Source organism: Helicoverpa armigera, chromosome 24 (genome assembly GCF_030705265.1).
Source record: "Helicoverpa armigera isolate CAAS_96S chromosome 24, ASM3070526v1, whole genome shotgun sequence".
Lineage (NCBI taxonomy): Eukaryota > Metazoa > Arthropoda > Insecta > Lepidoptera > Noctuidae > Helicoverpa > Helicoverpa armigera.
The window spans coordinates 8,116,669-8,141,496 of NC_087143.1; the positions used below are offsets into that span (position 1 = coordinate 8,116,669).

The 24,828-nt window shown below is 39.0% G+C and overlaps 3 protein-coding genes across 5 annotated transcripts in view; all 3 read right to left on the reverse strand.

The window, feature by feature from the left end:
- Positions 1-11,454, reverse strand: part of LOC110371164 (cleavage and polyadenylation specificity factor subunit 1) — a 32,308-nt gene extending 20,854 nt beyond the window's left edge. The window contains exons 1-14 of the mRNA XM_064041119.1: positions 11,077-11,454; positions 10,512-10,732; positions 10,087-10,257; positions 9,634-9,797; positions 9,084-9,223; positions 8,519-8,629; positions 7,943-8,124; positions 5,683-5,830; positions 5,036-5,223; positions 4,277-4,478; positions 3,295-3,411; positions 2,722-2,847; positions 1,765-1,904; positions 336-455 (exon numbers count right to left, since the gene is read on the reverse strand). Coding sequence (XP_063897189.1) covers positions 336-455; positions 1,765-1,904; positions 2,722-2,847; positions 3,295-3,411; positions 4,277-4,478; positions 5,036-5,223; positions 5,683-5,830; positions 7,943-8,124; positions 8,519-8,629; positions 9,084-9,223; positions 9,634-9,797; positions 10,087-10,257; positions 10,512-10,732; positions 11,077-11,239 — 2,193 coding nt within the window. The 5' untranslated portion in view covers positions 11,240-11,454. The remainder of the gene's footprint in view (positions 1-335; positions 456-1,764; positions 1,905-2,721; positions 2,848-3,294; positions 3,412-4,276; positions 4,479-5,035; positions 5,224-5,682; positions 5,831-7,942; positions 8,125-8,518; positions 8,630-9,083; positions 9,224-9,633; positions 9,798-10,086; positions 10,258-10,511; positions 10,733-11,076) is intronic.
- A 2,060-nt stretch (positions 11,455-13,514) lies between these two features.
- Positions 13,515-19,316, reverse strand: Galla-1 (galla-1). 2 transcript variants are annotated; one of them, XM_021327269.3, is made up of 3 exons: positions 19,081-19,316; positions 18,736-18,999; positions 14,779-15,015 (listed from the first exon to the last, which is right to left on the reverse strand). In XM_021327269.3, exons 1-3 carry the CDS (start codon positions 19,223-19,225, stop codon positions 14,918-14,920), a joined length of 507 nt encoding a protein of 168 aa, XP_021182944.1. In that variant the 5' UTR covers positions 19,226-19,316; the 3' UTR covers positions 14,779-14,917. The 2 variants fall into 2 exon arrangements, with proteins under 2 accessions (XP_021182930.3, XP_021182944.1); XM_021327255.3 differs by lacking the exon at positions 19,081-19,316 and having other exon boundaries at positions 13,515-15,015; positions 18,736-18,879.
- A 997-nt stretch (positions 19,317-20,313) lies between these two features.
- LOC110371168 (small ribosomal subunit protein uS17) lies at positions 20,314-24,309 on the reverse strand. Of its 2 annotated transcripts, none has more exons than XM_021327285.3 (4): positions 24,170-24,309; positions 22,788-22,904; positions 21,001-21,206; positions 20,314-20,457 (listed from the first exon to the last, which is right to left on the reverse strand). In XM_021327285.3, exons 1-4 carry the CDS (start codon positions 24,179-24,181, stop codon positions 20,334-20,336), a joined length of 459 nt encoding a protein of 152 aa, XP_021182960.1. In that variant the 5' UTR covers positions 24,182-24,309; the 3' UTR covers positions 20,314-20,333. The 2 variants fall into 2 exon arrangements, with proteins under 2 accessions (XP_021182960.1, XP_021182959.1); XM_021327284.3 differs by lacking the exon at positions 22,788-22,904 and adding an exon at positions 22,949-23,077 and having other exon boundaries at positions 24,170-24,208.
- Between the last annotated feature and the right edge of the window lie 519 nt (positions 24,310-24,828).

Consider the following 24,828-nt stretch of genomic DNA (forward strand, 5'->3'; position numbering starts at 1 on the left):
TTTATTCAACTATGCATTCAGGTGTCCGTAGTTACAGTACAGTTACCGGCACGGATGTCGGGCTCTCGGCGGAAGAGTGGGGATCGCTTTGCGCACCCGTACGCATAAGGCAATAAGGCATTAAATCGCTTGTATGCAGGTGAAGGTCAGGGCTCGATATCCGTGCCGGTAACTGTATGTTATATGTATTTTTTTTACATACCTTCATTTGTTATACAAATTATGTTATATGGTAAGTAGGTACATAGTATTTCACTAACGAATTTATTGTTCAGAACACTTGTAACATTAGTGATTAGTTTTTTGTATGTATGTCTATCTGTTTGTATACTTACTTGTGCATTAGGAGCATCAGGCGGCGTGAACAGTCCACTAAGGTCGCGATACACGGTAGCTCGTAACACTCCCGGTCGATGCGGCACTGTTTGACGAGTCGGAGCCAGACGACCTGATGACTGGGGGGAGAGAATAGGTTTATTTAGAAAGTATATACGTGAGATCTTACTACAAATATAGAAAAGTTATTTTTGGTTACATTAATTTAGAGCTTATGTAGTTTAAAAACTTAAAAAAAAATACTGGGAAAAGCGACAGCGATATCAGAATGGCTGTGAACCTTTAGATGCTGAATATTTTGAAAACCACGAGGGTAGCAATTGGTAGCAAATGAGGTAGCAATTAGGTAGCAACTTTCTATATGTATTTCGAGGGGATCTATGAGGAGTGACAGTGATTCTAACAATCACCGTTTGGCGCGGTCTGGCCGAGAATGCTACAATTAGTCCGACTTGCCTATAATTTATATCTTTTAAACGTGTAGTCACAAAGTAACCAAGTTGAGTACATACTTTATTTTAATGCAAGTTTAGGGGCTTTTATTGCAGATATGTCAGCCCAATCAATATTTAATATAGGACTGCAGCTGTACGCTATATGCGGGTACATTACCGCCCCGTCCTTCCCGCGGAACTCCCGCAGCGCGAGCACGAGCACGCGGTTGCACAGCGCTGCAGCTGTACGCTATATGCGGGTACATTACCGCCCCGTCCTTCCCGCGGAACTCCCGCAGCGCGAGCACGAGCACGCGGTTGCACAGCGCTGCAGCTGTACGCTATATGCGGGTACATTACCGCCCCGTCCTTCCCGCGGAACTCCCGCAGCGCGAGCACGAGCACGCGGTTGCACAGCGCTGCAGCTGTACGCTATATGCGGGTACATTACCGCCCCGTCCTTCCCGCGGAACTCCCGCAGCGCGAGCACGAGCACGCGGTTGCACAGCGCTGCAGCTGTACGCTATATGCGGGTACATTACCGCCCGTCCCTCCCGCGGAACTCCCGCAGCGCGAGCACGAGCACGCGGTTGCACAGCGCTGCAGCTGTACGCTATATGCGGGTACATTACCGCCCCGTCCTTCCCGCGGAACTCCCGCAGCGCGAGCACGAGCACGCGGTTGCACAGCGCTGCAGCTGTACGCTATATGCGGGTACATTACCGCCCCGTCCTTCCCGCGGAACTCCCGCAGCGCGAGCACGAGCACGCGGTTGCACAGCGCTGCAGCTGTACGCTATATGCGGGTACATTACCGCCCGTCCTTCCCGCGGAACTCCGCAGCGCGAGCACGAGCACGCGGTTGCACAGCGCTGCAGCTGTACGCTATATGCGGGTACATTACCGCCCCGTCCTTCCCGCGGAACTCCCGCAGCGCGAGCACGAGCACGCGGTTGCACAGCGCTGCAGCTGTACGCTATATGCGGGTACATTACCGCCCCGTCCTTCCCGCGGAACTCCCGCAGCGCGAGCACGAGCACGCGGTTGCAGAGCGACTGCACGCACAGGTAGGGGTCGGCCGCCGCCGCGTACGCCGCCGTCCATTCCAGCTGCACTGATTGGAGTTGGACGCCGTCTGGAAAGGAAAAATAACATGAATAAGACTCCAATAATACTTCTAAAACCTTCACCAAGGTCTGTCGAATACTTTGGCGAAACCGCGAAATCAGATAATCGCACACAAACATACAATTCATACAAGCGTACAAGTCAAACTGAGAGACTTCTATTTTGAAATGGATTAAAAACGTATAAGTACCTACAAATTGTACAAATCTGAGGGATAATACAGACGACAAAATCGCTAGTATATTATTCCAAAATTATCGCAATGACAGTATGAATATATTGGATAAAGAAAGCGCCACACAGTGTAAAACCTCTCTTCTGAAAGTCGCGGAAAGGGATAACACATATATACGGACCCATGTCATGAATCATTTTTCACAGCATAGAAATGTATGGGCAATATTGGTCGCTCACTACTGTCTATAGCGAATCTCCGAAGGGTAGCAGTTAATTTAATACAATCGTCGAGCTTGGAGACAGAAACAACTGAAAATTTACCATAAATTATGGCGACTTTGAATGAGATAAGGGCCTCTTATTTAAGAAATGATGCGACCTTCACGATTAATCACGATGGTTGTGCCGTCATATTAATATGATAGCCTAGAGCCAGTCTGTTTCTCTCTTATAGGAGATATAGTAGGATATACCATATATCAGTAACATAATATACTATTACACATTACATAATATACTTTTAATAAGTCTAATGCCGGTAGTGGTGACACGAATATAGTCGGCGAGCCCGTCATGAAGCCCGAGTTGTCTACTTCTCTCTTATAGTAGATATAGTAGGAGAGACAGATATAACACAATATACTTACTCTTAATAAGTCTAATGCCGGTAGTGGTGACCTGCACCATGAACTTGTTGTTGCCGAGGTTGCCCGCGAATATAGTCGGCGAGCCCGTCATGAAGCCCGAGTTGTCTACCTCGTTGATCTCTTGACCTATGGGGGACGAAGTAAACATTTTTTTTAAGTAAATTAATGAGGTTAAGGAGCTGAAACATTATAAACGCTATTTAAATAGACAGTTGCAGAAACAAGCTTTATAAATGATATTTATTTTGCAAATAGGTTGAAATCAACAGTTTTACACGCCAAATTTTCTTTAAAAGCGAGGTGAAGTCGGCATTTCCTTTCTGACTACTATGTAAAAAACACCTATACAAATTCAAGTGTCATAATCTCCTTAAAAATCCAAACATACATGATACAATCCAGATAAGCAACGAATGTTTGAAATAAAATTATGTAAATAATATCCTTCGTTTTCTGGCCACATATATATTTAAAACACAAAAAAATACTTTGAAATTACCAAGTAACATTCATTATTCGTGATTTTAAATTTATTTACTCCGCATTTAAAAACCAGTTATAACCTCTACATACCAGTCTGCAGCACCATGCTGCCGTCCTCCTGCGTGAGTATGAGGTACGCGTGCGTGCCGTCCGCCTCCCGCGAGCCCTCCGTACCCTCGCCCAGCACCGACCACATGTCTAGGCAACCTGGGGACAGGATATATAGTTACATTACCGCTTTATGTATTCCCCTTATGTACTAAATTATATACTACCGTGTATAATCCCTTATAAACTCCCTAAATATTGCGAAGGTTTAAATTTGCTCGACTATTCCGAGCGGCTAATACATCTGTCACTCGGTTTTAAACATCATCTTTCGTACTGGCAGTTACCAATTTCTTGCTGTCTCCACTCTTCTGAACCGTAGTTCAGAAAATCAGCTAGTGAAAAAGTTAATTTCCTAGGTTTTTAGGTATTCAATGTGGGAAAAATTCTGACAATTTAAATTAAAAGCGGTAATGAGTCAAGCTACCAGTTCCGGGGCGGGGTTGTCTGCAGTCCTCACTCACTGACAGACTGACAGCTATCAGTAAATAAAGATATCTTTTTTTAACGACGCCAAAAATCATCATATGACCCCTCCCGCTGTGGGTTAGCAGCGGTGAGGGAGTGTCAGTGTCGAACAATCCCGCAGCCCCAGCAGAGCTATAGATATCTTACCAGGTAAGTTGAAGGCGGTAATGAGTTGCGGTCTGACAGTCCGCTGTAAGACAGTGAGGGCTCCATTCTTCCCGCGGCCGCTGCAAGCTACCAGTTCTATGGCGGGGTTGTCTGCAGTTCATCACTTACAGACAGACAGCGCTTATATCAGTAGATATATATATCCTTTTTTTAACGACGCCAAAAATCATCATATGACCCCTCCTGCTGTGGGTTAGCAGCGGTGAGGGAGTGTCAGACTCTTACTGACTAAAAACCGTCATGTTCCGTCATAGGCCTTTTATGTACCAGGGCCGCGGTAACTCTTACGCACAATGCCGCAGCCCCAGCAAAGATATAGATATCTTACCAGGCAAGTTGAAGGCGGTAATCAACTGGGGTCTAACAGTCCGCTGTAAGACAGTGAGAGCACCGTTCTTCCCGCGGCCGCTGCAAGCTACCAGTTCTATGGCGGGGTTGTCTGGGGCTCGGGGCAGTTCCTCGCTGACCAGTTGAGGTTCTCCCATGGAGACGTCGCCTATAGGGCAGATGTTGAGTAGGGAGTCGCATACCTGGGGAATACAACATAATTTAAGCCTTCAGTAAAGGTAGTGTTACATAGAGGTGTAAGGGGGAAAGTAACATCGTCCTGCGCCAATTGCCAACCTCAGTTGCCCTTAATACAACGGACGAAGCTCTGGCGTCCGACTGGTGGTGGTGTCATTAATATCACAGTGTTCCAAGTGGGATATTAAATGCTTAGAGATGGGTAGAAGATCTCCGAAGCCAAAACTATCCCACCCTACGCTCACCAACACGCATGCCCCCCGAGCGATGAGTATAGGAAATGTGTCCACTATTAGAACTTTTTAGGCTTTAACGATGACGACGAATTTAATGTGAACGATAAACAAAATATGAAAACTTCAAAATAGGGAGAGGACAATATAAACCGACCTCTAAATCAATCGTTGTTCTTGTTATTCCATTCCCCATCAAATATAAATAAAATGATGATTAAGAGCAGCACTTAAAATTGTTTCAATACTCGGCCGACGTCTGATTGATAACCTTAACAAACCTAAATACTGTAGGTAGGTATCAAATATACAAAAAAATTCAGACTCACCTCAAAAACATAACTAGTAAGCTGCGTAGAAGTTCTGATGTCAGACCCATACACTTCCAACTCATCTTTATCACTGATCTCTATAACGTTGGTGGCCACACAATCACTGATGGTGTCCAACCGACGCTTCTTGGAGGCCGGGTCTGACTGCTCGCGGATCTGTTGTTGCTCTTTATTTATTTGTTGTTCTGGGAACGAAAATAAGAGGTCCGATGAGAGAATTGTAAAACACCTGGCTTCTGCCCGCGGTTTTAACTGTTTCCTGAAGGAAATACTTCCCGCAGACGACTAAAATTATGTACGTATGTACTCCCTTATATACTGCGCCTATGTACTACCTTTAGGTACTCCCTTATGTACCACCCCGATGTACTCCCTTATCTACTACCCCTATATGTATACTACCTCTATGTACTCCCTTATGTACTACTCCTATATGTATACTACCTCTATGTACTCCCTTATGTACTACCCCTATGTACTCCCTTATGTATTACCCCTATGTACTCACTTATATACTACCCCTATGTACTCCCTTATGTACTACCCCTATGTACTCCCTTATGTACTTTTCCAATAAACTTCCTCATATACCCCCAATATGTAGTGCTTTATATACTGTCCCTATATTATTATGATCTACTCACCATTCTCAGCCACCGTAAGATCGACAGTGGCTTCCAAAGGCTTATCTACTGAGAATAGCATCCTGTTCTCTCTCTCCGTGACTCTCAGTAGAAGAGAGTTGCCCAGACGAGAGCCCAGGAATAGAAAGTCTTCTTCTATTACGCACATCTGTGGGAGAAATTGTAATTTATTTTATTATCTATGAAAGGCCATTTTATCTGGCAGATACGTTAACTATAACATATAAACAACTGACACTTTATCGGTAACCAATTGTTTAAATATTTAAAGTTACTGCTCATTACTACTCTGTATTAAGAAAATCTTATGCGCTGCAGCTTGTGTTCGGAAGGCACGTTGAATTGGAGGTCCCCGACTGTTATTTAAACGTATTTAGCAATCTATACGAATAGTTAGAAGCCAGACAGTCTGATAACCAGTCTTATAAAGGCTAATCTGGTTGCCTGGGTAACTGGATTGAGAAGATCAAATAGGCAATCACTTCATCAGGCACACTGGTAATCAATTGCGTCAGGTTACACTTGAAGCCGACCCCAACAGTTGGAAAACGGCTAGGCGGATACTCACACAGGTAGTCAGCACGGAGGCCGCAGCCCTGTCTAGATGGAAGCTCCTGACAGTCCGCACGGAGTCAGCCAGCAGAGTCAGTACATACAGCTGTCCTCTTAGTAAAGTATATATGTAAATATACTAGCTAGGGAAATGGCTAGGCAGATACTCACACAGGTAGTCAGCACGGAGGCCGCAGCCCTGTCTAGATGGAAGCTCCTGACAGTCCGCACTGAGTCAGCACGTACAGCTGTCTTCTTAGTAAACTATATATGTAGATATACTAGCTAGGGAAGCGGCTAGGCGGATACTCACACAGGTAGTAAGCACGGAGGCCGCAGCCCTGTCTAGATGGAAGCTCCTGACAGTCCGTACTGAGTCAGCCAGCAGAGTCACTACATACAGCTGTCCTCTTAGTAAACTACACATGTAGATAAACTAGCTAGGGAAGCGGCTAGGCGGATACTCACACAGGTAGTAAGCACGGAGGCCGCAGCCCTGTCTAGATGGAAGCTCCTGACAGTCCGTACTGAGTCAGCCAGCAGAGTCACTACATACAGCTGTCCTCTTAGTAAACTACACATGTAGATAAACTAGCTAGGGAAGCGGCTAGGCGGATACTCACACAGGTAGTAAGCACGGAGGCCGCAGCCCTGTCTAGATGGAAGCTCCTGACAGTCCGTACTGAGTCAGCCAGCAGAGTCACTACATACAGCTGTCCTCTTAGTAAACTACACATGTAGATAAACTAGCTAGGGAAGCGGCTAGGCGGATACTCACACAGGTAGTAAGCACGGAGGCCGCAGCCCTGTCTAGATGGAAGCTCCTGACAGTCCGTACTGAGTCAGCCAGCAGAGTCACTACATACAGCTGTCCTCTTAGTAAACTACACATGTAGATAAACTAGCTAGGGAAGCGGCTAGGCGGATACTCACACAGGTAGTAAGCACGGAGGCCGCAGCCCTGTCTAGATGGAAGCTCCTGACAGTCCGTACTGAGTCAGCCAGCAGAGTCAGTACATACAGCTGTCCTCTTAGTAAACTACACATGTAGATAAACTAGCTAGGGAAGCGGCTAGGCGGATACTCACACAGGTAGTAAGCACGGAGGCCGCAGCCCTGTCTAGATGGAAGCTCCTGACAGTCCGCACGGAGTCAGCCAGCAGCGTCAGCACGTACAGCTGTCCTCTTAGTAAACTACACATGTAGATAAACTAGCTAGGGAAGCGGCTAGGCGGATACTCACACAGGTAGTAAGCACGGAGGCCGCAGCCCTGTCTAGATGGAAGCTCCTGACAGTCCGTACTGAGTCAGCCAGCAGAGTCACTACATACAGCTGTCCTCTTAGTAAACTACACATGTAGATAAACTAGCTAGGGAAGCGGCTAGGCGGATACTCACACAGGTAGTAAGCACGGAGGCCGCAGCCCTGTCTAGATGGAAGCTCCTGACAGTCCGTACTGAGTCAGCCAGCAGAGTCAGTACATACAGCTGTCCTCTTAGTAAACTACACATGTAGATAAACTAGCTAGGGAAGCGGCTAGGCGGATACTCACACAGGTAGTAAGCACGGAGGCCGCAGCCCTGTCTAGATGGAAGCTCCTGACAGTCCGTACTGAGTCAGCCAGCAGAGTCACTACATACAGCTGTCCTCTTAGTAAACTACACATGTAGATAAACTAGCTAGGGAAGCGGCTAGGCGGATACTCACACAGGTAGTAAGCACGGAGGCCGCAGCCCTGTCTAGATGGAAGCTCCTGACAGTCCGCACGGAGTCAGCCAGCAGCGTCAGCACGTACAGCTGTCCCCCTTTGAGGGAGAGAGCGAACCGACCCTCGCCGAGACCGGCCACGCAGGACCCGTCTAGTGTTATGCATACTCCTTCTTGGATTCCTAGAGTAGAGAATATATTATATTATAGAGAGAAAAAAATTGTTAAGGAAAAAAACGAGAGGCAGTATACATTTCTTCAAAGAGAACATAAAGTTTTATGATAAACTACATAGCTGTTTTGCCGCAGTTTCATCCGCGTGTCGTGGTAACTACTGTCGGGAAAATTGTAGTTTTCCAACAGTGAAAGAATTTTTCATATTGGTTCAGTAGTTTCGGAGCCTCAAACAAAGAACTAAAAAAATGATTCCTCTTTATTATATGTATTAGAGTAGATGAATAATAAAGAGACTACGAGACATAGTTTCTGAATGACTTCCCAGAGAATATTCTGTTTTTGTGGAAGCTATTACAATTTGTGTGGTATAGAAGACAAAACAATAGAATAGGTACTTACTGAGCGGAAAATTGGTGGTATGTGTTGCTATACTGTTCAAAGATACGCCGTACGGAGGCACAGACTGATTCAAGTATATCAGAGAGTTCACTGCCATTATTAGACATCCACCTGGAAACAAACATAACACATGAAAAACAAAGAAAATTAGTTCAATATGAAAACTAAGATAATTCAAAACTCTTTTTCATTTATAGGGGGTTCAAAGTTGCAGATTACAAAATACAGGTTGCCTGGGTAACTGGATTAAGGAGGTCAGATAAGCAGTAGCTCCTTGTAAAACACAGGTACTCAGCTGCTACCCGGTTTGACTAGAAGCCGACCCAACATGGGAAAAGGCTAAGCAGATGATGAGTTCAGTAAATCTAGATCATAATGATAATGATGATTATGATGACGATGAGAGACGAGTAGGCTTTTACCCTAAGGGCATCCACGTTACCTAAATAATTAAAATATCAATATTCTGCAAAATGATTTGACTGTGTAAATTAATGTGGAATTAAATAAAGCTTTGGAATTAAATGATGACGGTGATGATGAACGATGAATGATGTTGACTTACCGAGCGGCTTCTGCACGGGCACGGCCCTGAGGCAGTCGAAGGGCAGGTGCGCGGTGGCCCAGATCACGGGGTGCACGCGAGCCGACATGTTCAAGCTGACGCCACACATAGCACACGTGTCGTTACGGACTGCTGTACGACTGAAAAAAAACATATTGTCACTAACTACACTTTATTTAAATTATGGAATCTGGCGTTACTTCGGAAATATGTAGTGTTAATTCAGGGACAAGCGGCAAGCGGCAATTATAGACAAAGAATCGACTATACTCTCGATATGTGTTTCGTCCCTCTAAGGGCGAATCAACGTCACATATTTTTCCTATAATTTTTATACCAGTTTATTGCCAAATTCTTGAGGAGACAATAGAAATACCAATTAAAATTAATTCTGGAGCACCATTCAGACAAGATAATTAAAGTCAAAGGGAATACTAAATAAATTCGTAACAGCTAAGCTAAGCTTGCTTCCTTGAGAGATGCATTCACAAAATGGTGGATTACCAAAAAATAGACATAAAATAAATAAAATAGCAATAAATGAACTTACCCAGCAAAAGTCCTAACAGGTTCATACAATAACAACAGTGTAGGTTCATAGTAACCATGTAGGAACTGTATGTCTAGAATATTGTCTATTTTCTCATCCAGATCTTTTAGCACTATCACATAGGATGCCAAAGTGGGTGCACGGTTTATTGTCTGTGTTGGTAGCTGAAAGAAAATAATATTTTTGTAATTTTTGCAAATAGAAGTGGGAAATATCATATTCAATTCAGCCTCCGGCAGTAATTTCAACCACATCCCATGGAACTAATTTACTTTAAGGGCCTGGATAAAAAGTAGCCTTTTGCTTGCCTCAATTAATGGGCTATCTAAACACTGAGATAATTTTTCAAGAAGTTCCAGTAGTTCCTAAGATTAGCACACTCCCCCCAACAAACAAAGAAACTCTTGAGCTTCATAATAATTATTAGTACAAAGATTTTAAGGGATTACTTACAGCTTTCTTACTATCAAGAGGCTTAGCCTCAAGAGGATCTCCGTCCTCATTGGTAATATCCTTTCTAAATGGTAACACAGCTAGTTTCTTGCCGTACAGCAGCATCACTGCACATCGGCACTCAGGGTCCACTCGGATCCATGGAATGTGGGGGTGGGTTGTCCAACCATTCTGCAATATAGGACAATTAAATGAGTACTGGAAAAACTTGCATAGTGGGAGAATGTAGTTTAGTAAAGGTAAATAACAAATTATTTTAATTTAAATCTCAATTCTACCTATGTAAGTATGTCTTCCCCATGCTGAATGACTTTAACTTATTTACTTAAAAAGTTATTTTATTTATTTATTGTAAGTTATTTATCCTGAATACAAGGATGTGAACATAGATAGCAACATATAAATAATATAACAAAAGATCTTACCTTCATATCATCCTCCTCAAAATAATGCATGCTCAACGTGATCAAGTTATCGGTCTGTGGATCATACTGTAGTACAGACAGCTTGGCTTCTCTGAATGACACCAGTATCAGATCTCGGCCAGCGCTGGGACAGCGGACGGATGCTAGAGACATTACGTTGCCCCATAGTGTGTATGTAGCTAGGCATTCTAGCTTCATCTTTGGGGGTATTGGCTGGCCAGCTGTGGATTTAAATTGTAATTATTGAAGTACTGTCATGTCTTGAATGTCGAGAGTTATATTAAAAGCAACAATAATTCATGAATTCCACCTGGTATGGTTGAATTATAAAACCTGGTCTATGATTGTAGAATTTATCTATGTGTGAGAAGCAGGTAACTTTCAACGCAATGGACCAGTAACACAAAACTAAAGGCAGTTTATGTGTATTACAATATTTTGTAGTGTTAATTACAGTGAACATGTAACTAGTGCTTTCACAATAAATAAAATGTAACGTGTATACACCACAAAAAAAAACTTCGTACAATTTCACAGTTATAAATTCGAAGTAACACAAACTTACCGGCGTTAACCTCCTTGGTATGGCCTTCAGGCAACAGCCTGAAAACCTTGAGGATATTCGCTCCAGCCGTAATGAGGCACGTCTCATCATTGTTGAAGAAACACGAGCTCACTGAATGCTCAATCCCTGTAGCAGGGTGCGTTTGCCGGCAAATCGAAAACATCTTACAATCGCGACTGATCTAGGTTATGTTTCAAAACTCACTTAAAATTGAACCTATAGTTAAAGAATCACTTTAAAATAGTATTTTCACATTATTTTGTGTAAAATCTAATACATTGAATTGAGATTTGATTGTTTTTTTAATTGTTTATTTTTGAAGCTGTTGCGTCTTTTGACATGACACTTCGTCCACAAAATAGTGAAGTGAACGTTCCGATTCACGAAACCGAGACTCGTCACTCGCTACTCTCTTTTAACCACTCACTGGAACTGGTACCACCTGTGTGTTCTTTCTTTTCTGTTTCTTTCGCCTATGTGACAAATTAAATAAAAATGCTTTCGCTGCTTTTATGAGATCATGAGAATCCTGAAGAAAATATCACTGTTTGAAATAAAGTAAGCTTGATTCTCCTGTCTTTATCCCATTTTTTCTCAGCTTCTTACTTCCAGCCGTAACACTAAGACATGGTGAAAGGTTTTGGGGTGCTATCCTTTTGACTGAACACAATTTAAACTAACGTACTGGCGTTTTACGGGCGTAAATAAAATACGCAACTCAATTTCAGACATAAATCGCCAACGGAACGTTTTCAACCGACTTAAAAAAAGTAGGAGGGTTCTTTTGTTACCCCGAGTTACTGAAGACGCCTGGACCGATTTGAAAAATAATTTCTTTCTAATATGAAAGAGTACACTCGCAGTTGGGTCTCGTTGTCACCATTGGATGGTGGAAGCTCCGAGAAATCGGGGGCAATCTTTGAAATTCTGTGTATAAAATCTAGGGAATTCCACATCGGTGTATAGCAGTCGTCGAAGCATTATATAGTCCTTCCAGATGAACGTTTTCAATCGAAAAAATCTGATAAAACATGAAAAAAAAAACTCCAACAAATGAATTGGTAAATATCTTTATTCATAGATTTTATACCATTATCTATCTACAAAAAATAACGTGAGCAAATTAATTCTACGATTTTAAACTAAAAATCTTTAGTTATTTATTCACAGTAAAACATTCTGGATTTGTTTTGCTATTTATTTTTTTAGCAAAACTCAAGTTTGTACCACAAGTTACAATAATTAGGAATATGAAATTAAAACATTATTAATTATAATAAAAATGAACTATCTATTTACAGTAAAATAAGGAACTCTAAAAATATATCATCAGTCAAATCGGAAAATGGTGACCAAAACAAATTATATTACACTTGGAAGCAAAAAAATCCACTCAGCTAAAAGCATTATTTTTTGCGGCTTAAATTGCTTTATTGAAATCAATTGAAAGAGAATCAAACTGTTTACCTTCAGTAATGACTCAGTTGTTATTTTCAGCAATCATTCTTAAGAATAAACACTGAAATAGATAACTTCTTGTGAGTGAGCCGAATTCGCTGAATTCTTATAAAAAAAACTAGAAGAAAGAAAGATAGAGAGAGCAGACAAAGAGGAATCTTTTTAATCTTGATATTACTTTAAAACCTGAACCTGAATTCATCATTTTTTCTGCTATCCCATTATTTGCGCTGTTTGATCTATTACAAACCAATGAATCGGGAAATAAGTCAGTGCATTTTATTTTCCGATAACGCATTAAGGGTTGGTTCACACCAAGTAACAAATCTCTCAATATAAAACTCGAGATATTCCATTCTTCTTCACAAGGCACAAAAATCTAATCACAAATGACTGGAGTTTATACTGAGGCTCTATAAAATGAACCTACTCTCAATCAGTCGACTATTTTTGGTGTGAACCAACCTTGTTAGGCACTAAAAGTATAATAGGTAAAATTAAAAATAAGTGGAAAACGTGGCAAACTAAAATATATATTAAACAAATATATACAACTAATATTGAGCAGGTTTTGCTGCATTTTTGGAACCATACACCGAAACAAAATAAAAATTAATTTAAACATTGACAACATGTAGTGATAATTTCATAGACATCAATTATGGAGAGCAGTTTAATTATAAATTACGGACATTTAAGGCAATCTTAATATTATCAGAATAAATTACAATTTCAGAGTCTATTGTTAAATATTTCTATTGTTTGTGTACACGTACATTGAACATTATAGAATATTTTACGTAAAACATAACATCTTAGCAAAACTCATTAGACCAGCTATTACTATTTACAACATCATTGATAAACACTTTGTAATATAGTTCAGTGAAATAAAATCATACACAGTCCATTGTCAATCACTCCATCTCTTATATTCGAAACTATAAAATCGTCCAGATAAATCAGTCTTCAACCTTCATTGGTGCCACAAAATCTGGTACCTCACCTTCACAAATCCTCTTCAATATGTCAATTTCAACCATGCTGGTATTCTTGTGTAGGCAAACACAATTGGATTGGGTCCTCATACCAACATTTTGTGGCAATACTTTGTTCCCTCAATTCCCACTCCATTCAGCCGATCTACACATATCAGCAAGCAACTCATCAAATTCAAGCACAGAGTTCTCATACAACTCCAGGTCTTTTGACAAATCCTCGCTGGCCAGTTCCATCTCCTTCACCGATTCGGGACTCCTCGACTTCGATCGGACAAGATCGTCGGCTAATTTCAAATGTGGAGCGTTGAAGAAGTCCTTGTAAAACTCCGCAAGCTCTCTGATTGGATGGTGGTCGGCGAAAGGAAAATGAAGAAGTTTCAATGGTGGTTCGTTCTCATTTCTGAAACCTGAGAACTTTTTTGGCGGCATTTCTAAAGATGTAGGACTTTTGGATAACGTTGTGATATCTAGCTCTTGAGTACTTTTGAGCTCTATAGGGCTAGTCCTTAGTGGAGTTTTTGGTCGCTTCCTACCTTTGGGTACAGGGATCTTAGTAAAGAAGTCGTCAAATGCTTGTTTTATGACGTTTTCATCGACAAAGGCAGCTAAACGTAAGGGTCTATTCAAATCAACGGGACCAAAAGGCTTAGGTTCCTTTTTTGGATCCTTCTTTTTTTTCGACTCGAAAATTACGTGCTTTGGACTTAGTTCAAAATGGTCGCTCTTCAGTAAGAGCAATTTGTTTTTCTCCGTTCTATTTGGAGATATGGAAAAGTTGGTTCTGTATGAGACTGAGAAGCATATAGCTCCTAGAGGAGTCTTCAGCATCCCAGCTTGGATTTTCTTAACAGATTCACCTAAGGCCTTCATTTTTGGTTCTCCATTATAAACTCTATAGAATATTGTAAATGACTCTGTTCTCTGTTTCCTCGATAAATGATATGCGGGAGTAATTCTCGTGACTGCGATTAGAGACTTCAATAAGATCCCCATACGGAAGTATACTGTGTTCATTGCCTTCAACGAGGTATCAAATTGAGTCTCGTCTAATTCTAGGGTCCATAATTCGAGTACCATTTCATCTCCATCTTCAGTTTGTACTGATATTTCTACGTGTAGCTGCGATCGAATGGTTTCAAGAACTCTATCGGATGGAAGAGCATTCTTAGTTGCTTGGTTGACCTCAGGAGTGTCTGGTATTTGGAGGTTGAACCAATCTGTATCTGACGATTGCGGTTTGCTATTCGGTTCTATTTTAACCCCTTTCCTTGATTCTACTATAACCTGAACACCTTTATACGCTAAGAATTTGGTGAACTTTGTGAATTCGTTTTTGTCGCTTATGTTTGAGAATGCTGCGTCGGGCGCCATTGTGCTAGTATTTATTCCTCGTCAGCAATGCAATTTTCAACGAGATTCCTCAAGTTCGGATTCTCCATTGCGGCGGCGATCCTCTCTTTGTCGTTGATTTGTTTGTTGACTGTAACAAGAGAAATTACCATATTAATCATAATACTAAGTACTCCTGCGATACGACTTAGCCTCAAATTATTTATTATCGATGACATGAAAACAAAAGCACAATCTATCTATCTATCATGTTACAGCAAAAATGTTTACTCATTTATCTAGTAAAAGAAAAATAAGAAAGACAGAATTTAATATATACAATGATCTAACCCATTTATCAAAACAGTTCAACAGAGCAGTTATCAGTGCATTCTTTAGTAATTTATGACGTTACATAACTGCAAACACTGCGGTCCTAGGCTGCAGCGTGAAGGTTACTGTCTAATTATAAATAGACTGAGAGCCGTCTAGACCGGTTTAAGTTCAAACACATGTTTAACAAACCGGATTTGACCTGAGATTCGAGATGTAACACAGAAGTAAATAGTTACTTTTTTTTTAAAGACCTCAAAAATTATCAAATGACCTCTCCCGCTGTGGGTTAGCAGCGGTGAGGGAGTGTCAGACTTTTACTGACTAAAAACCGTCGTGTTCCGTCGTAGGCCTTTTATGTACCAGGGCCGCGGTAAGTCTTTCGAACAATCCCGCAGCAAGTAAATATGTACTTGAGCAAACTTCATGACGGAATCTCTTTTTGGATGTTACTAGATAATAATAATGGTGCTAGTCATCCTTCCTAATTGCTAATGACGTAGTATTTTAATGGCTGTACAACTAATTGTTTTCAAAAATAACTTTATATAATAGGGTACTGACATTGGCCCAAATTCTTGGAGGTCATCGAAGACTGATTATAGCTAATGATAGTATCTTGTTTTTTCTTTTCTAAAGTACTACATATAAGTGGTCTAGTTGATATGGAGCAAGAGTAGAAATGCTTAAAACTGTAGTAAGATAGCATACAATCTGACCCTTGAACTGGGAAATCATCGAGATGTGATATAAATAGAAAGATTAGAGGTCAACCACATGCAGTTGTCACTATCTGCCGTTGCAGACATAATTATCATCTCTAAGCAACAACAACATCTAGAATATTTCGCATTATGCAAATCAGCTTGTCTTGTTTATCGGACATTTGCTTATCTCAGTCAGAACTTCATAAGTCATTATAAAATTATCTAAACAAGTATTTTGGAAAGTCAATTGAGCTTGTACTTATTATCTGGAGAAAATGAACAATGGGCGGGCAATATTATGATGATATGCTTTGTGTAAATATTGATAGATGGCCGCAAGGATTACGAAGATTATTGTAACTTTAAGATTACCCACAGATGTTACTAATGATAAAATGATAATAGAAGAGATGATTCGAATTGAATAGTTAAGATAAGATGTGTCGCGACCCCAGATTAGAATATGAGTACATAATCTAACATAGAAAAGAGCAGCTTTCGAAATGACAACAGCAGAACTTTTCAAATAAGAAAATATAAATATTTACGAATTTTAGGTTATCAACGAAACCAGAGATAGGCGAATGACCTGTACAAGTAGAATAATTTGGTGGAAAAAAACCGATAGTGACGAAAGCAAAGAGAACGGTCCAGACTCGTCCACTTATATTTTTCTGTATCAATATTCAATAACCTTGTTATGTTCGGTATCGTATTGAAGTGAAGATATTACAGTGCTCTATAAATATTTGTCCAACACTATCTGTTATCTGGCACTTAGATAATTTCAATAACAACGTGCACGAAAAACAAAGAGTGTACTCATGTTTTTTTATGTATCAAGAATTGAGATTCTAAATGATACAGACTAAAACCCATTAAATCATTAATAATAATAAAAATGTATTATAAATAAGTGCATGTACTCAATTTTTTTGCAAAGTGTAATCATGTTTTTAAATTAAAAAAAGGGTATTTGTAGGTTTTCTTTAGAACCTCATGTAATGTCATCTAATAAGACTATTAGAATTATGAACTGTTCAGTAGCTCATGCACCTTAACTCAATAGTTATAAGTACGATTTTCCTATAAAACTGTTGCCACTGACCTGAAGTTGACTGTACATACAGGCCATCAATACCCTCCTATGAGTAATCCAAAATTGTAAACATCTGATATTGCAAGCTGTTACAACAAATATTAAATCTAGAACAGTGTTGTTTACAATATTTTTTGCATACATTAATTTTGTCATATATGCCCCTGGATAAGCAATATGATGAAATAATTTATTGTTCTTAAGAATTTGATGTGTCAGTAAAATCAATTTGCTGCATTGCACCACACAATATTAGGGAGCCCAATTTCTATAATCAGTATTTTTCTTGTTTGTTAGAAACAACTCTGAAGGCTCTGAAACTACTAAACTGAACTGGCAAGCGACACTTTTTCTGAGTAACGCAGGCTAACTATATTTTATCCCCCTAGGTGCAGTATTTCCCACAGGACGTGGGTGAAACCGCAGGAAAACGGCTAATTTGACATAACATAGAAATGGGCGCTTAGTACTTATAGTATCACATTTTATTAGTTTGCGGCTTTGATGTTTATACATTGCCATTCTCAGTTTAAGAGATTACAGCAGTTTTACCTCATAAATTGGCATTAATAATACCTCTTAGGAAAGTTGAGCCTTTTTACAATAAATAACTATTACTAGCTGATAAATAAGTTCAATATAGTCATTTGGATATAAGTATTATTAAATCCGAACATCATAATAGTTATATCAGCTCAATTGTTTGTCTGTTACTATTGAAAGAAGTAATAATAGTTACGTTATGAAAGATTTATTAAACAATTGTTTTAATGAAGCTTTGCTATGAAACAAAAATCCTATAAATTCCTACTAATATAATAAGGAAGTTTGTGTGGTTTGGATGTTTGCAACTTAATCGTGCTTTAGCTGAATGGCTGAATTAAACAATCTATGATTGGCACATATAGTGATTGCCATCTATTAACACATAGGCTTTTTTTTATCTATGTGGGGTTAGAGACCATAACAGTATTGGTGACACTGCAGGTGGAAAATGATACACAAAATGTGTATGTAATGAATTCATCAAATTCTTACATGAGCTTGTAACTGACAATAATACTAAATTAGGCCACAGTTGGCACAACATGAATGAGCATGATTCACTGGTTAAACGTTTGTCCTCTTTTGGAACATAATAATATGCAGACGGACAATTGGGGAAATTCCATTGTTATCTCTTTTTAACTGAGTGGAAGAAAGATACTTATTATGTAATGTCTATTTTTTTACATAAACTTTTTTAAAGGTTGACCCTTACATACTATGGTTTTTCAAATGTTTCTAAAATTTATGGTAAATATTAACTAGGTATATAGGCTTTTTTCACACTAAATGTTTTTTCTTGTATTAAAAATTGTGTGAAATTTAAAACTTTATATGTGTACAAGAAAATATTTTTTTACCATTTAACACCAAGGTAATTGCCATAGTCAGCTGTTTGTTTTAATAATAATAAGAAACAAACAAGGTCATACAAAGTAGGAAGATATAAACATAGTAGCAAAGAACATTACTATATTATGTTTAGAAATAGATGCTCTTAGAAAAGAAATAGGAAGGAAGCATTTTATTTCTTTGTTTGAGTACAATGGGTTGTAAATGTTGTCATGTCATCTAATTATCATATTTTTAAGGTATTTTAGGGAAATATTAGAGAATTTTAAGCTGCAGTTTGTGATTATTTTAAAAAAAGTTTGTTTACAAATTATAATATGTGTAATTTACTTACTTTCATCTTCAGTGGTATGTGCGCCTTTCTTGATATAAATATCCAATTTGACTGGATGGTGTATAGATCGCTGTATCTTGATCCGTATGCACAGCCCGATGAGCGTCGCCAGCGAACAGTGGGGCACTGTCGGATTGTATTCCACTCGCAACACGGGAACTTTATCAGCAGTAGGCTCCTTCACAAAAATCCCTTCTTCATAAACCACCTTTAAATCTTCAAGTGTACTCGGTTTTTCCGGGTCCCGTATCGTCCGCAAAAAGTCTAAAACACCACAACACACGTTAAAGCCACAACAACCAACCCAATTAGTCCAAAACAACACGAAAACTGATCAAAACAAACCGTATATTGTCTCTTTCAGGTCGTTCTCATCTTTATATCCTAACTCCTGTAGGGTCGCACTTTTGTCCATATAAGCAGGCTTCGCGAGCTCCACTGTTTGTTTTTGTGAGTTATTCAAAGAGAGTTTTGAGAAGAACGATATCATATCGTTGGTTTGGTAGCGATATTATATTTCACTGGATCACAGTCAAGTCACAAGTCGGACATGTTTGTTATGTTGGAGCTTGTTATTTACCCGTAAATTGTCTATGGATAATTCTGCTTATGGATGCGTTCATGCTGTGAGCTCCGCATTTGAAAATACTAGTTTTGCACCGCAGTTTCATCTACCCATATTTCTCAATTAACAGTTTTGAATCAATACATAAACTGCGAGAACTTTTAATTTCTTCAGCTTTTTAATGACTTCCTAAATAGAAAGACGTTAACAAATAAATTCTAGACGGCCAGATAAAAAGGACATACATAGAAGTAAAGAGGTGTATTATGTTTATGTATTGTGTTGTGTATGTCTGATACTGTGAGTCGTCCCAGAATCAAAGGCTACCTCTATCATCATATATTCTGCCTAGCCATTTGACTTAACCTCAGCTCTTCCAGATACGATAGTTCATAGGAGTTGCTAAAATAGAATGAAAATCATCTCGTTAAGAAAATTGGACAAGTTCAAACTGGCTGATAGATACGAGATGTGCTTAAGCATTGATTAAGCTTCGTTCCTGTTTGAGAATATAAATACTTCTCTACAATTTTCGTTTTCCGATACGTCGTCTTCTGCTAATTTCGTAATTTATTTTCTGAACGCAGTACAAATACAGTTTGTCATGTCGTTAAACGTCAGCTGTCATTGCAAATCGAGTTTAGTGGGAAAATCTACCAGATGGCACTGTATTCAATTTTAAGTTCTGGTCGTGTTGCTTATCACGTAGTACGGAAGTTCCACAATGCTAATTTTTCAAAGAATTATTTCTTGACCCTCATTTAGATGGACAGCGAAGGTTGATATAGAAATAATTACTGATGGCAATAGGTTTTTATGCAATCTCAGAAACTGCTGTAGCGGTTTAAAAAAATATTTCAATTAGATAGCCCATTTATCCGGGTGCTCGGAGTAGTCCCCACGAGATGTGGGTGAAATCGTAGGCGGAAACTAATAAGTCTATATTCAGCTCGTGTAAAATGAGATGGGAATGATGGCCTTTAGGTTCAGATGAGAAACGAAACAACAAAAAATACTTATAACATAAGTTTATTTAGAACTTTTTGAAGGATTTCTTGGAGCCCTTGCCCTTCGTGACTTTGAGTACGTTGAAACGGATTGTCTTGGAGAGCGGCCGGCACTCGCCGATGGTCACGATGTCTCCCAGTTCCACGTCCCTGGAACATTTAAACATGGAATGTTCTAGAGAAAAGTTCTTCATGTGTAGATAGGAGTTTCTATAGGTATTCAATCAGAGTTTGGGTTAACAAACACGTCTTTCGTCAAATGGTTGTTCAGAAGACCGTCGTGTGAGTATCATCATTTGAATGTATGTATTCTAAAAATCATAGCAACGGTTCTAGCAAAACTTGATGTCGTTCCGAACAAAAGTCCGCACATATGTCCCTCGCTCACCCCGCGACCCGCAGACAACTAGAATTAGTTTCTGTGTAGCGCCTCGCGCAATTTTCAGTGACGACAAAAAGTTTTGCGCGAACTATAAAGTTACCTTTTGGAATCGCGCTGCCGAATGCAACTGCCAACCGCATGAAATCGCTTGGGTTTTAAGCGGCAGCAGCACGTGCAGTCGCCCTCAGACATGGAACCATTTCATACAGACGCTGCACGTGCGCTCGGCACCTCGCTTCCGTACGTAAAACGTACTATGAGCTCTCATATTCTTTCCCGCCTAAATTCCGGATAAAAAAAAAAATCCTCACCTGAAGCACGGAGATAAGTGGACAGACATATTCCTGTGACGCTTCTCAAATCTGTTGTACTTAGGCAGGTAGTGCAGGTAGTCACGACGGATGACGATGGTCCTCTGCATCTTCATCTTCTGAACTACTCCGGTGAGGATACGACCACGGATCGACACGTTACCGGTGAAGGGACACTTCTTGTCAATGTATGTGCCTTCAATCGCCTGGAGAGAGAAGTTTTCTTGAGTATTTGGTCGTGGGTGATGATGGGTTAGTGGTGAAGCAAGTTAGTGGTCCATAGCCCGATGGATGATTGGTTGTTGTTTTGTTTGGTAACTATTGAATTGGAATGTAGCATTAAAATGCCAAAATTAGCTACATTGTATGAGACAATTTTTTTTTCTGAAGTTCAGTCAACAGATTTGCCATTATTGCTACACCCGAAATTATCAAAGGATTAACTTATAACTGCCCTTTACCAGTTGCATGAATTGGACATTTTTTGTAATATAAATATTGCTTGTTTGACTATAATCAGAATATGGGTTAGAACACGTTCTTCGTCACTTGGTTGTCAGAAGACCGTCGTGTGGGTATCATCATGTTAAAGTCAGAACAAGACTGAATTTGCTTCTGATTAATTTGGAACCTCCACCAGACTATAGGTTGGTATCGAAAATAGATGTAACTTAATTTTTTGACTGTTATTACCACCCCCACAAATTGAATTAACTTGCACCAAGTGTAGCGAGATAAAAATATTCCTGACATTCCTTTAAAACTAATAATGAACATAATTATTACAGACAATATATCAGATAACATACCATAGGTAACTAAAAAGTACATTGTTATCTAATATCTTTCCTATACAAATAAATAATATAATATTGAAATACATAATTAGAAATGGTTCTTAAATCTATGGTTAAACTGATGACATGGAGAGCAGCATGCATACCGTACCTTCCTGCACCGTTGGCCTGAAAGCACCTAGCCAGATAGTTAACACAATGGCTAACACTTGATGGAATTGGAACAGATCATGTTTATATTATGCTTGTGTAATTTTTTTAGAGTTATTGAAATGTTAAGTGTGTGTATTCTAATGAAACGTAAATCTTGTATATCAGAGCGCAGCATACGCGAGACACAATTGATTTTCTTTTGTTTATATTTATAGCGATATACAAGCAGTTACAATGTAATTGATTCCATTTTATAACTTGAGCTTTTTATTTGACTTGTGAATTGGTGAACATTACAAAAATTTTCTATCACTGGAGAATCATATGTATTTTTTCTACCCTTATTAAAAGGACTAAAGTTAATGCTATTATAGAATTAGGTATAAAGTATCAAAATGATCTGTTCCAATGTATTCACTGGACAATTCCAGCCATGCACATGTTAAAGCAAGGTCTGCCTGACCAACATGAACCGCTTTCATGAACAATGGACTTTTTAGAATTTAGAAACAACTTCTTGAATTTGGCTAGACCATATTAGGCTAGACATTTAAAAGAAATAACTTAACACATAATAAGTTCTTAGCTGACAGGATACACCCCATTTCCGCTTCTATGTGCATAAATGCAGTAGTAGGGTGTACCACTTTTTACTTTCAACTCTACTCTACTTATTATTACTCTACGTATTTATTCTGACTGAAATTGTGAAAACTAATAATGCATAGAAGTTGCAGTTCAAAAATAATTTATGAGGTCCATTGAACATGAAACAGACAACGTAGCCACCACCGCTGCAAGCCTGGATCCCATCGACCATAACTAAAAGTACCACACCTCACGCGGAGTCTTAAATCCAAGACCGACATTCTTAGAATGTCTCATGTCTTTCCTCTTCAGTCCTCCCTTCTTGTTGAGGAAGACCGTAGCCTGCTTCTGAAACGCTTTCTCTGTCTACGGAAAAATAAACACGTTAGTTTTCACACATCATGCGTTACCTCGCGAGGTGTTTTGAAACCGAGTCCCACATCTTTGTGGTACCTCAGTGGTTTCCTGCTACGCTTCACACCGATACCCTTTTTACGGTTCAAGAAAACCGTTGGTTGCTTTTGGAATGAACGTTCCGTCTGTAATTTTATTAATGCATTAGTTTTAAACTAATAAAAGCTAACTACGGAAAGTGTGAAGGCAAAAGAAGAATAGGTAAGGAATAGAAATTATTACTAATTGATTAACTAAAAGCAACACTACTAACAAACTACTGCTGTAAAATAAACACACATTATCATAATCTAAGACAATGTTTTGCACTTTAAGGCTTGATTAACTAGAACTCTTGCATTTAAAACTTTTTATGGATGTTTAGTATTAGGTATCAGACTAGTTGTTATTAAGAATAGCCATTCCAAGGCCAAATCAATATGGCATCTTCTAATTATTATGGCGCTTGTCTGACAATAATCAGAATATGGGTTAGAACACGTTCTTCGTCACATGGTTGTCAGAAGACCGTCGTGTGGGTATCATCATGTTAATGTCAGAACAAGGGAAACAATAGGACATTGTAGTTTGAAGTCGTAAACTTTTTAAACGATAAATACCGTGATTATTTAATTGATAACTATTTTTGGAATTCTACGAATATTATATTTATAGGTCATGAAACCGGTACCTATGTATTTTTATCGATAATTCGAAAGTAAAATTAGCAATATTTAATCTGAAGTTCAGACGTAAACATAACCTATAAAATTGTAGTTATTTTCATTATTTTAACATTTATTTGCACATCTGATGAAAAAATGTTGTTTTTGGAGCATAAATACGTAACTCCTGATTTAAATTCAAAAAAATGTTTTTTTAATACCACTCGCTGATTGAACTAACCTATCGATCGAACACACTTTCATTTTTGGGAATTTAACGGGTTTAAATCGGTGGATGGTAAATCTACTGAAGTTAAACATTATTTCGGCATTGAGAACACGTTGAAACTTAGATTTAAATACATTTTAGCGTACATTATGTCGGAGTTTTCATTGGGAAAGCCGATTCCCACGTGCACTATCTTCAGATCCACATTTTCACATAAAACACTCATTTTACACTTGCAAAACATTATTTGAACGGAACTTTGTCAATATTATAACACTTTTAAAACAAATTCTTGTTGTTATAGCATTATTTTCAATTATTTTAGCCAGAAAACCAACACGTACCTGATCCGCCATCTTGCTTGACAACGAAAAGAAGGTGATGTTGCCAATTTACAAGGACTGAAAGCTTCTAAGTTTGTTAAGAGAAATGTTGCCAAGTCTATTGCCGTTTCATCAAGATTCTTTACGTTATTTCACTCATGTATGTAAGGTCTTGTTTGAGGTAAAAGTGGTTTGCCAGGCTATATTTAATGTTTCGTAGTATTTTATGTGCTTCATGAACTTTCTTTTGGTAGGGTTGGTTTCATCACGAACAGAGGTGCACCTATCTAAATAGAAGTATCTTAGGATAACAAATAGAGATACGTGATGTTTATTTTGATCTCGTGTGTTAAATAATTTTCTAAAAAAGGAATTAATTTTTGATTGTAGTACTTGGAAAATACTTTTTTGACAATAATCTAAATGTAGTAGATTAATAGACTAAGGGCTGATTTTTCAATCATCAGTTAACTCCTATCTGAGGAATAAATATGGCGGTTTGACATATTTTCCATACAAAAGCTGTCAAAACGTTAAAAATATTCCTCAGATAGGAGTTATCTGGCGATTGAAAAATCAGCCCTTAGTAGCATTTATTCTACTATTCATTCGATGTGAAACTTATTATTGTGTTTGTTTTAGATTAAATCAATTTTATTTGTACTTGCATTTTTGTATAA